Here is a 12,217-nt window from a genome sequence, read left to right as displayed (position 1 = left end):
AGTCCAACAACTCGCTGCTAGTCAGTAATCTAACATTCTATATTAGATAACATACGTAATTCTATTAATTTTTAACCAAAAACGGTGTACTTACTTGTATTTGTTCTAATCGTTCCAAATCATCGCAGTCCTACATCAATCGAAAACCTGTTTTGTAAAGGACGAACTAATAATATACCTCTCCAGACAGATCGTTGTGTTTTTTTTTTCTCGGAATGCAATCAGATCGACTGAACAGTTAATAGAAATGCAATTGCTCAAGTTCGATGACAGTGAAGGTAATGGCATAGGTTGATAACAGTATTCTAAGCCAATTCAACACATCTTTGTACAAGCCTTTTGGTACTTGCAGTGAACGCAACCGCCAGCCATTTGTTCGAAATAAAAGGGTGAAATCATTCCCAGCGACGCTTGAATTTTCATGTCCTGCACTTTCCCATCTTGCAGATTTGTTGGAATGGTTTTGCTTCTAGTTCTAATCCTCCCCTAGAAACCATTGATCTCAGAGACAGATAGATGATTTTGGATTACCAACACGTTTCTATATTGCCGAGAAAATGCCAATCCTCGGCACACTGCTTTGACTTCCAACAGATGTCCTTGAACTGCCGCGACGACAATACCAGAAAGAGCACAACCTGTCAGTTTCATTCATTTTCCTCGTGATTTTCGGTGGATCCAGCCTGACCCGTTGAATGCTTATATGTTTGTAATTATAGGTTTGTCACTTATATGTTTGTTTATGCTTCAGATTTCCAGCATCAATGTCGTTTATTGTAAATTTGATACAGAAACTAAAAGAATGTTATAAAATAGCTGATTACTGCTCGGGGCGTTGTTGTAGGTGCTTGGTTTTAATTTGCTGGCAAACCGGCTAATCTGTGTTTAACTAGCAAGGAAATGCTATAAATTACTTGCGAAATGGGCCAATGCCATAGATTTATCTTTCATCAAATCATCTTTAGTTCAAATAATCCCATTTAATAATGTCAGACGCTAGGAAAAGAAATTTACCTCGCCACGCTTTCCCTCCATTAAAAAAAAACGTGTTACCTATTCCTTTCCAAATGCTTTAATGTCATTTCAGAAACTAGCATGAGTAACGCCAAGAGAAATTACGAGACCTTACAGGAGAATATTTATTCAGTTGAATTCTGTTACAATTTTTCATTGCCATATTGGCGAGTGTCTGCTCTGTCTTCACTACCACTGATCATTTAATGTAACGAGTTCGGTGTAGAATATCATTTTGTACTAGGAAATATACTGGGAAAAATATCATTTAGTCTCGGTCGTTTGACCTGTATGTACTTTTCTGTGTATTAATCCATCAATAAGTAATGCTTTCGAAAATCAGTTGGTGTTTGGACTTTATTGTACTCGGAATATCCTTTATTTCACAAAGGTTGTAGCTCATGCGACATCACGTGTCGACATTGATGGTGAATGACATATTTCTTGACTCAACTGTGAAAAGATTTGTTTCCACAAGCCATAGACTCAACAAATTTCGGCATTCATTCTTGAAGTTAATTCTGGGAGGTCATCCTCGTTGTCTCATTATGTTAACGTTATTTTCATTGCACGCTGTCATTTTAGAGTATTGTTGCGGTTATTGGTTAAGGAGTGTTACACTTCCTGACAGTATTTGGTTAAAGCAACACTGGCAAGAATTATTATCCGGACAAAGTGTGTATGAATTACTTAACCTGCATAATTGGATCCGATTGCAGTGAAGTTGCAAACTTCTTGCATTGACAAGAAGACACATCCGAAAACTTTTTTTAAAAATGAAACCTCTTGCTATGAATTGAATGCCAAACATATTCGTTCGTTAGTAAGTTCCAAGTGGATCGCTCCATTGCAATCCGTTCGCCACGGATTGATCGAAAAAGCCAAATATCGAAAGTCATGGGAATCTCTGCATTTTAGCTTCCGCTCTCTTTCAAAGTCCATTATTAATTGCCCTGTATGTATGAGTGATCCTGTGTGTATAAAATGCGCCCAAAAATTAAATGAAAGCAGAAAATGGTAGAAATATTCGGCAGGTCAGACACATCTGTGAAAAATGAATAAAGTTTACTTTCAGGTCAATGGATATTTCCAGCATTTCCTGATGCTGGAAATCAATCCCGTTTCCAGTTTATATCTACTTTTTGATTCCAAGCAAAGATAGAAATATCACGGGAAAAATCATGAAATGTCCATCCAATCCATATGCAAATTGGTAACTTGCTGTCAGGACTTTTTAAAAAAGACAAACCTTTTCAAAAAGGAGGCAGGCTAATTGCAATGCGAATTTTTAATGACAATTTCCGTTATAAAGGAGAATAATTAATCATATAGGACGACAATAAGCAATGGTGGCCTGTAGTTAGTTGGCTTTTTCATTCTTCCTTCCACAATGAATAATGTCCCACACTCCATCCACCAGTCCATTTCGTATTTCTGCCGCGTTCTGTCTCTTTAGATCCTCAGATTCTTGTGCCATTAGATGGGCAAGAACCCATACATCCACTACAGTGGAAGCCCAAAAATCCGGACTTTTCAAAAACTCTCAAGCTTTTTAAATTTAGCGTAAACGCCACAGAGATACACAGCGGTAACACGGTGCCCACGCTTAATTAATAAAGGTAATCTTATCACAAAGAAATTCACGGGGATACTCCATTTTTATTTTACAATGTTCATTTTTAAACATAATTTCAAGCATTACACCCTCCTTTTTTTGTAGTGAAAACTAAATTATGCTTAGTTAGATTTTTGTCAATTGTTGACTTTAATTTTCTTTAAAGCTTCTCATTTTGATAAATGAAACATGCTGTATTTGATTCAACTATCAAAATGTACCTGTTCATCTCTTCTTTTTATTGCTTCCTTAAATTTGAATTTCATAATTATTCCCCGAGAATCCAGAAAATCTGAAATCCCGGACCATTTTAGGACTTCTCCTGTATTTCCATAATCACTTCTCAAGACTCTAGAATACATGCCATCAGACCACCATTCATTTGCTCTGGATTCTATTATCTTCACTTTGAATAGGTTAGGAGAGCTACTCACATCTTTGGTCTAGTTAGGTGTCTACCAGGTTAATGTATTTGTTGACAAAAAATTATATCTCTGGGACTGGCTTGACATGCATGACTCTTTCCTGGCCACAGAACTTCACCATCCTATGGATGAAGGCCAATAAAGGAATGCAAGGATGAAATGTGCAATATTTTCTTAAACGTGTTCTCCCACTCTCCATCCATCAAACAGATCTTTGATCGACGTGGAATGGGGAAAAGGCATACTTCAGAACACACTGATCATTTTCTTGCACCAATGGCTGTAAATAACTGGGCTTTAAATTATGTTGCCATTTCTCTGGAGAGCAAAATACTTTAGGTAACTGCACAGTTGCCAAAAAATGCAAAGCTGTCCAAAGAAGTGAGTCCATTATCAAGGTCTTTCACAATGCTAGCAGAGGTCAGCAACTATAACCTCACTCACACCATGTCTGGAGACTTGACTGAGCCAAAGAATCAATTGCCTCTTATGCTCCAACCACTTGGGTAGTATGAAAAGGTAGCCAAGTGTAGAAGGCAACAGCAAGAAAGAACTACAGAGCAAAAGAGTAAGCTGACTCTTCAATTGTCTTATGTTGCATTTTCAACATGAAAGCTGAGACAATATAATTTGACAATACAGAAGGTGGTGCAACTGAGAGGGTAATATTCTGCAATGTTATTGCCAAGGAGTTATTTTAGTGATGGACTTTTTCACTAATCAGATCATTCTGAAAATTTCTAACTGTTGACCACAAACATTCCCAGTATCCTTGGGTTTATATTTACCCGCTCTCTTGCCAGCTGCACAGAGACCCAGCTTCCCAGAAAAGCTGAGCGCACACACCAAGTTGAGGGAAACACGAACGTCTGCAGATGCTGTGATTGTAGTAAGAACACACCAAAATGCTGGAGGAACTCAACCAGACTTTCAGTGACAATAAAAGATACATTGCCAGTGTTTCAGGCCTGAGCCCTTCTTTGGGGGATAAGCAGAATGAGCCAGAAGTAGGAAATCCTAGAAAATCTCAGAATTCATACAGGTTTGTCTGGGGGAGGAATCCAGACCAACAAAAGGTGCAAAAGGCGTGCAGTGGATATGAAGGGGGAGAGTTGAGAATGTATCATGTCTGTGCGAAAGAAGACAGGGAAGGGAGAGAGACAGAGTTGGGAGAAGGCATCGGGGAAGAAGTGAGGGGGGTGGGGTTTTTTAATGAAAGCTAGAGAAGTCTATATTAATGCCATCTGGTTGGAGGGTGCCAGTTGGAAGATGAGGTGTTGTTCCTCCAATTTGTGGGTGGTCTCAGTCTGGTAGTGTATTAGACCATGGACAGACTTGTCTGCAAGGGAATGGGGTTAGGAATTGAAATGGGTGGCCGCCGGGTGATCCACACTTTTGGGGTAGACAGTCGAAGTGCTCAACAAGGTGATCTCCCAGTCTGCATCCAGTTTCTCAATGTACAGGAGACCACGCCAAGTTATGATGGTACGGGCAGTCTGCCTTGTGTGTATAGAAGATTTTTTTTAGAATGATCGAGCCATCATAGTTGAGAAGCTGGAAACCTACAAGTCAGTATCTATGGAGAAAACTTGATTGTGAGAGAAACACAGATTTTACCATGCCCCCGTCAAGCAGGTGCACATTCTGCATCTTAACTAGAAGAGCAATAAATTAGATTTGACCCCCAAGAGAACAAGCGTACTTATTTTCCAGGATAGGAAAATGGGAGAATGAAGAACCATTATAAAGGAAAAGCAAATGGTAAATGCTTGGCAGTGATCATCATTGCTCTAAGATGTTGACGATATGAAGAGTGATTGAATTTTGATAAATGACAATATCTCATGATACATCATCTTCCAATATAGAGCACAAAAGAGAGTCATGTCAGCCTAAAAGCCACTGACCTTGAGGAAACTTACAAAACTGTTTCAAGTTGCTTCTCCATACATGAAAATAGTATTGAGATTGTTGTTACAGTTTATGTATTATCACCTGCAGGAAGTCAATACAAACGGAGGTTAGTTCACACTAAGACGTTGATTGCAGTACAGCATTGAGATTGACTGCAAGTTAAACTATTATATATACAGGCTCTCACTAATTCCTGGAAAGCATAGATTTTACTCGTAAATTTCTCTCTACTCAAGAGACAGGTCATAGATGCTCATACCTTAGGCAATGTTCCTTGTTCCTTCCTATCCTCTCCCTATTAGGGGCCAATGTTGGTCATCAAATAAATGTGAGACCAGAAGAGGGTGAGAGTTAGGATGCATCTTACATTTAAAGGGATTGAAAGAAGGGAAGTTCAGTAGGAGTTTGTTGTTATTCCTTAGCACTTAGTAGAGGAATCAAGACAAAATGCAATGTATGAGGATTAAAACAGCAGATGACTTGGGATCATTTTTATGGAAGTAGATAGGCCTGGTGATTGCACAGATACAGTACATGTTCTCAAATGCAACTCTAGACAAAATATAAAGTTGCAAACAGCTGAGGCAGGGGTAAAATTGAGCCTATGGCTAGAAACTGGAAATTGTAGCAGGGAAAGAAGACAATAACTTTGAATATTCTAATGTTTATTTGATTGAAGTTTCACTTCATGTAATGATGTATATTAAACAAGCAATGTGACAATTTAAATGCTGTGGAGGAAGTGAGAAAGGTAATGAGAAGGCAGCTGACCATTTCTGCCCATGGATGCTGCCTGACCACTGGGCTGCTGCATCAGCTGATTATTTCCTCATGAGAAAATCAAGCTGGGTGTCAACCATTTAGCAAACTGGTGCTGAATTTTTGGATGATATCACCAACGGTCAGGTGAAAAATAGGATAGATCCGAGAGAGGTAGCAAAGTTAAAGGACTAGGAGTGGGAAGAGACACCATGATTTGATCTATAGGAATGGAACCAGGCAATTATAGTCTCACCCAACTGGACACTGGAGGTAAGACATTGGAGGAGGATAGCACAGTCAGTGCAAGTAATGAACAGCAGCATTGTGTTCAGATAAATAAATATAAATGAGATTTAAATCAATGCTAGTTAAACTGAAAGGATCATGCATTTCAATTTCAGAAAATAAACCAAATTAAATAATATCTTATCCAAGTAAGAATTAATTTAATATAGAGACTAGCAATTTGCTGTTAACTAATTGAATAATGAGCACAAATGCTATTTTGGGTTTGTTTGGGTTCTATTATGTGAAAATTTTATTCCCTTGAATGGACACAGCAATAAAAAAGAATCATCCAATTTTCCAATGTGAGGCCAAACTTTACAGACGCAGGTGCACTGAAAATGATTAGGTTTTTCTCCAACCCCTAAAATAACCATTTATCAACAGAAAAAATAAATTGTTACAATGTAACAATGAAAGCACTTCTTTTTGTTTAATTCAACATTGATAAAAAACTTGCCAATATCTGATGTGACTTCAAAACCAACAAAAAAAACCTCCATTGTATTTACATGTGAAATAGGGTTGATTTTCATCTACTTAAATGTAGGGTAGATCCAGCTTATCTACACCATAAATCTGATGCATCTTGTTAATATTATAACCACTGTATTGGGGGACCTTTTCTAAAATCATGAATGTATGTGTTGATCCATAAACTTGCATTCAGTACCATTTTGTGTTTGTTCTATTAAATTTACCAGGCTCTCTCCACATGTATCTGTACCTCTAACAACAAAACTGCATGTGCAATCCTTTGAGAATACACGAACTCATGTAAAGGCTGCATAATCAGTTTATGGCAAGTTGTAAGATAAGAGACACAAGAGCATATCTGGTGATCGACGCGGGTGGTAAATTTGCAATAATAAAGTACACATTCAAATTGTAAAGCAGTTTATGTTATTTTCTGCATTTATTAACACGAGCATTTCAACCAAACATATATTTACATAATCATATTCTACACAATACTTTTGGAATATGAGGTATATAAACCACAAACGAAGTATTACTGAAAACTACTGTCGAATACAAGGTTGGCATCGTCTTATAAGATTGTAAGAATTACTTGACTCTTTGTAGGTTCTCACCAATTTCTTACAAAATGACAAAAAGCATGTTCTATACACAAGTATTAAAATATTCGAATTTCAAAAAATACGTTCTGTACATAAATATAACCACGTGCTATTTTGAATTAAACACAACCCTTCATTTCATTGCGTTTAAAGGCCGGTAGTATATTGGGGTGTTCATTGAGCATAGACCCATTATTTATATTTTATATAAAATATGAATAAAAATAAAGGTCTGGGCATCGCACCTTATACATTCTTGTGATTTTAGGAAATAGACCCTACCTAGCAGTCCGGTTCCCAGTAAAGTGCAAGGATAAGCCACTATCCTTCCATTCTCCAACCGACCTGTTTCCCTACATTTTTGGTTGTGCGCTTGCAGGGTAAGGACTCCTCTCGTCATCGATGTCCACTTCTTCATCGCTGTCGTCTGACGCTTCCGATTCATTTGGCCGAAAAGCAGGCGGCGTTGTACAATGTGACCCGTTTAGTAGAACTGCTTTATTCTGCTCGAGACTCGAGCGTCTCTCCCGGCCCTTCTCGTACTGGCTTTCGACGGATTGATCCGAATTGTCCGATTCTTCTCTTTTGGTTCCTTGAGGATTTTCCTATTTTGAACAAAAATGTTTTCCAATTAGGACCTCAAAACGAGCAGGGAGATGTGGACGACCACGAACTTGCAGCCGCAGACACTCGGCGGCAGGAACATGCCGCGTGTCTGTGGCTGGGAGCTCGTGGTTTGTCCTTTTAACTGCGATACATTGTTAGTCTATAAATAAACCGAGCATTGGCTGGAACTCCAACGTGCTCTTTCTGATGTCGGGAGAAGCTGCGCTAACGGCAATGTCTGCTCCTTTCTCACTTTCGTTTTAACATTTGAATAAAACAACTCTATTGAGATTTAAGGACGCTGCTGGGTTTCGATTCGTTTTATTTATTGGTTTGGCTTCCCCATCTTGGTTCTGTTGTTTTTAAATCGTTTTAAACCCCGAGAAAAAGAAATCTGTGGGGAACTGATAAGATCGAACTTTTTTTTTCTAAATTGCTCAAAACAGAAACAAAGTCTACGTTTGCAAATAAAGAAAATTTCCAACGACGATAAACGAATTTGCAGCAAACCAGTCGTTCAAAGTTCCCAAGCCACTGTCCCATTTTGTTTTTGAACCTAGGTGGGTTGCAACTCAGTTTAAATCACTGGGGGAGCAAAATAAAGATGAAGACATTATGTGCCAGGTGAATTGCATCTCAACGACTTAATAAATGCGTTGACTCATGTAATTGCTCAGTGATGGTGCAATCCATAGTCTCTGAATTGTGTGGATAATTTGACGACTCTTATGTTGATCGGCTATTATCAAATGCACAAACAACATATGGAATAGCTGAAAAAGATAAAAGATTCCTAATGGGACGAGAGCGAAAGGGCCAAAATAACTGATAAAGAACCCACATTAGAAGCTTTTAGCATTTGTGCTGCTCCAGTGATTCATCCTGAATTCCAACATGACTATTTGTCTTTTCAATCAAGGTAAAGAGGTTAAATAACGTTTCAAATTACTTTGGCACTCAAAATCTAATAGGCTCTGGCATTTAAGATCCCTCGCTTGGGCACTCATTTCCCTAACAACGGGAACCTCGGGCTCCGCGGAGATGAGATGGGAGCAGAATCTCCCTACCTGTTTTAATCGTCGCCACTTCGCTCTGCGATTCTGAAACCAAGTCTTCACCTACAGGGGGGTTAAAAAAAAACCCATCAACCTCGGTTTCAGTCAAAAATAACAGCCTCTAAAAACTGTTTTGATGGGAATATTTGTAAAAGCAAAACCTCATAGGAAACAACCTGCTTTGAGGCTCATAAAGTAGAAAGTATTCTACTTATGTTTAAATAAATAGATAAACGTGTTTTGTGACGAGTTAACGCAAAGAGCAGTAGGGACATGTAAATATCAAACAAAAAAGTAAACATTCTAAAATGGGAATTTAAATGATCCTAATTATGCGTTTGCGTGATTTTTAAAAACATATTAACATTTAAAATATTACATCCTAGGTTATTAGCCATATTGTCAAAATATTTACAGGTAATGCACATGAACTCTTGCTGCGGTCGTGTTTGCCTACGAGAGGAAAAATGTAGGTCTGGAGGCTATTTGTACACCATTCTTTCCATTGCTTGGGATATCGGTTTTACCGACCTGTCGCTCACTGAGTTGCAACATTTTGGCGAGTCTTTTACGTTCAGGGGGTGAAAGATACTTCTGAGTTTCAAATTTCTTTTCCAGTTCAATGGTCTGATCGTTTGAGAATCGAACTTGCCCTCCTTTTCTTTTGTGTGGAGGCCTTTGAATAAAATGGCTCCATATCAACGGCTTTCCTATTAGAAAATCAACCAAAACAACTGGAGTAATAAACACGAATCAGGTCACAAAGTTCTAAATACTTTAATGAATTAAAATCACATTGGAATTCTTATTTAAGCAGTTCGCAGTCACGAAAGCAGGCTAATCTAATATAATGCATCAATAATATAAAATTAAAAATCTAAAAGAAAAATAATCGGAATTTTTCATTCGATGAATTCATATCCTCAGGCTGTTATATTGAGCACAACTTTAACTCCTTCCCAGTTATTCGAAGTAAAACCTCTAATTTATTTTCATTACAAAGCCACTTAGCAAACTGGGACTTGGACCCGGAAAAATGGACCGGGGTCTCTTTTTTGGTCTCACAATGCAACATTGATTTCATCCGAGCCAAGAGGCTTGCGCGAAATCGACCAATTCAAGACCATGGCAACATTTCCGTCAATCTGTTTCCTGTTGGTCTATCTTGTTAAAGGACTGTTATTTCCTTCTGCTTCTTGACATAAATGAGTTAAGGAAGCCGAGATAGGCCACTTACATTTTCTATGCGGCAGTTCACTTTTGTAGACGTGAAGTGCATTAAATTACAAAAAAATCAAGTTCTGCCTGACTCGTGTGACGCTTGATCCGACTATAAACCAGAAAGTGTTGCCAGTAACATTTAATTTAACTTTAACAATGTGATGTTATATGGGTATCAAATTATTTTGCATTGATTTAAATCATCGTTCAAAACTGCCCATAAAAAAATAATTCCCATGTTAAAAGACGGGCTTCAGCGGCATTGAAGCTGCAGTGAAATCTTCCTAAATTCAAGGGAGCTGTTATTTTCTGCGATTTTCGCTTGCGTCAGTTTCCACTTCAATTGCAACAAAGCAGCCACCAAAATAGGAACGCAATTGGTTATTTTAGCTGCCATAAAGTCATATCCCGCACAGAGGAAATGAACAATATCAGAAAAACGTATCCCGGCTATCAGAACTCGAGTGTTTCCTGTATATGTCTGTATTGAGGATGTCGATAAAATAATCAGCTCTGTGCACGACTCCCGGGGAAGAATCTGCTTCTGACTGTGAGGAAAACATTTACAGCTTTGTAACCAGATTTACTCCTATCGAGAACTCAAGATTTCCTGTATGAACGGAAAAAGGTCAGTCTTTCAGAGCCCTGGCTGTTGAACTAACTCAAGGTGCAATTTCAACAGAGGGTGAACCACCAGCGGAAGGATTTTTTTAAAAAAAATCTCCTCTATATTAGTGGATGATGCATTTTATTATTTTAAAGGATATTTTAAAATAAAACTTGGCAACAAGTACGTAAAATATTTGTTGCCCGTCATGGATTCCGTGAAGATTTCTGCCCATCGACTTCCCCGAAGGAACTTTAGTGCTAGAATAAAATAATAAACTTTAAATAAAATAATAAACTTTCATTTTCAATTCTTCACCTTCAATCGACATTTGGACATCGATTGTTAATTTGGGATAAGAACGGAAAGTATTTCAATCTATATATTTATGGGCACCAGAGATACGCGATAGTTTGAAAAGAAATTGTTCTTGAACCTACGCCCATAAACCGATAACACATTAGAATGAGCTCGGTGACGGAATTCAATTATATTTTTTCCCTCAATCGTCGATCGTCCCAACTGCCCGTCTTCATTTCATCCCTGAAATTCAGATGAGCTCAAGCAGTAAAATGATTTACTCGATGACTGTGGTATCTCGATATCCAGCGTAAGCGGAATAGGAAACAATCTGGTTTTTGCTGCAGAATTTCCCAAGTTCGCTGAAATTTAACGACTTTAAAAGAATTTCATTTCACATCATGAGCACAGCAGTGAGAAGAGATCAGATCTAAACTGGTTCTTACCTAGGGGGTCCTGTCTGAGGAATGCATGAGTGTAGTCGTTAACTGTCCTGGCAAAGGGGTACAAGGGTCCGGAGAAGGCGCTGCTACCATACGGTGTCAGAGCTGGATGGTGAAAGGCGGGGTGGATTGGAGTCGGCTCGTAGATCGGAGTCCGGTACGGGGAAGCAATGCTGGTGAAGGACGTATTTGGGGACGGTAGGGTCGGCCCGGGGGTCACTGGGGTCGTGTGAGACGTCCCGTTGCGACCCAAGATGTCGTCTATGTAGAATGGAGTTGGATGCACTGTTTGCATTGGAGTCGGCCCGTACAGCGGTAGGTTCACGCTCATGGCTGAGGAGCTGGGGTGCTGGTATTGCATGACGGCCGCCGTCCCGTGATCACTTCAGCGCCGCTCCACTTGTTGTTGGTGGCTGCAGGTCAGAGCTGCTGGAGCGGCCGGGGTATTCCTGCTCCGAACTTCCTTAAACTTATCAAAACTCCAGTCAGCCACTGATTTCTAAGAGCATAGGCGGGGCAAAGAGATGCGTGTCAATTCCTTCATGAGTCGCTCGGTGATTGGCTGCAGGAGTGGAGCCCGTGGCGGAACTTGCTGACCCGCCCCCTTCCTCTCGTCGCGCAGCCTCACTGAGAGGGTCCCACCTTCGGATGAAAGAGCAGGGAGGTGAACGGATTACACCAGGTAAACGCTGCAGTCGAATTCCACCCAATAAATCCCATATGAACCACGGTTCTTTATTTGCTGCAAATGCTGTGTTTAGGGGTTTAAACTAGTAACGTCTCTGCAAAGGGTTCAACACTTCGGGGAAACAAAATAGCCTTTCCATTTCACCACTTTGCCCGATGATGTTGCCCCTGCAGATGGCGGCTGTTCTGCATGAGCCACAG

General features: G+C 39.4%; 1 protein-coding gene across 2 annotated transcripts; it reads right to left on the bottom strand.

The window, feature by feature from the left end:
- Positions 1–6,912: 6,912 nt before the first annotated feature.
- On the bottom strand, positions 6,913–11,837 carry hhex (hematopoietically expressed homeobox). Of its 2 annotated transcripts, XM_069900535.1 has the most exons (4): positions 11,333–11,836; positions 9,290–9,468; positions 8,771–8,821; positions 6,913–7,702 (listed from the first exon to the last, which is right to left on the bottom strand). In XM_069900535.1, the coding sequence occupies exons 1-4, from the start codon at positions 11,688–11,690 to the stop codon at positions 7,451–7,453; spliced, it is 840 nt and encodes a 279-aa protein (XP_069756636.1). In that variant the 5' UTR covers positions 11,691–11,836; the 3' UTR covers positions 6,913–7,450. The 2 variants fall into 2 exon arrangements, with proteins under 2 accessions (XP_069756636.1, XP_069756638.1); XM_069900537.1 differs by lacking the exon at positions 8,771–8,821 and having other exon boundaries at positions 11,333–11,837.
- Between the last annotated feature and the right edge of the window lie 380 nt (positions 11,838–12,217).

This window comes from Narcine bancroftii, chromosome 10 (genome assembly GCF_036971445.1).
Source record: "Narcine bancroftii isolate sNarBan1 chromosome 10, sNarBan1.hap1, whole genome shotgun sequence".
NCBI classification, from domain to species: Eukaryota; Metazoa; Chordata; class Chondrichthyes; order Torpediniformes; family Narcinidae; genus Narcine; species Narcine bancroftii.
This window is presented reverse-complemented; position numbering and strand designations above follow the sequence as displayed.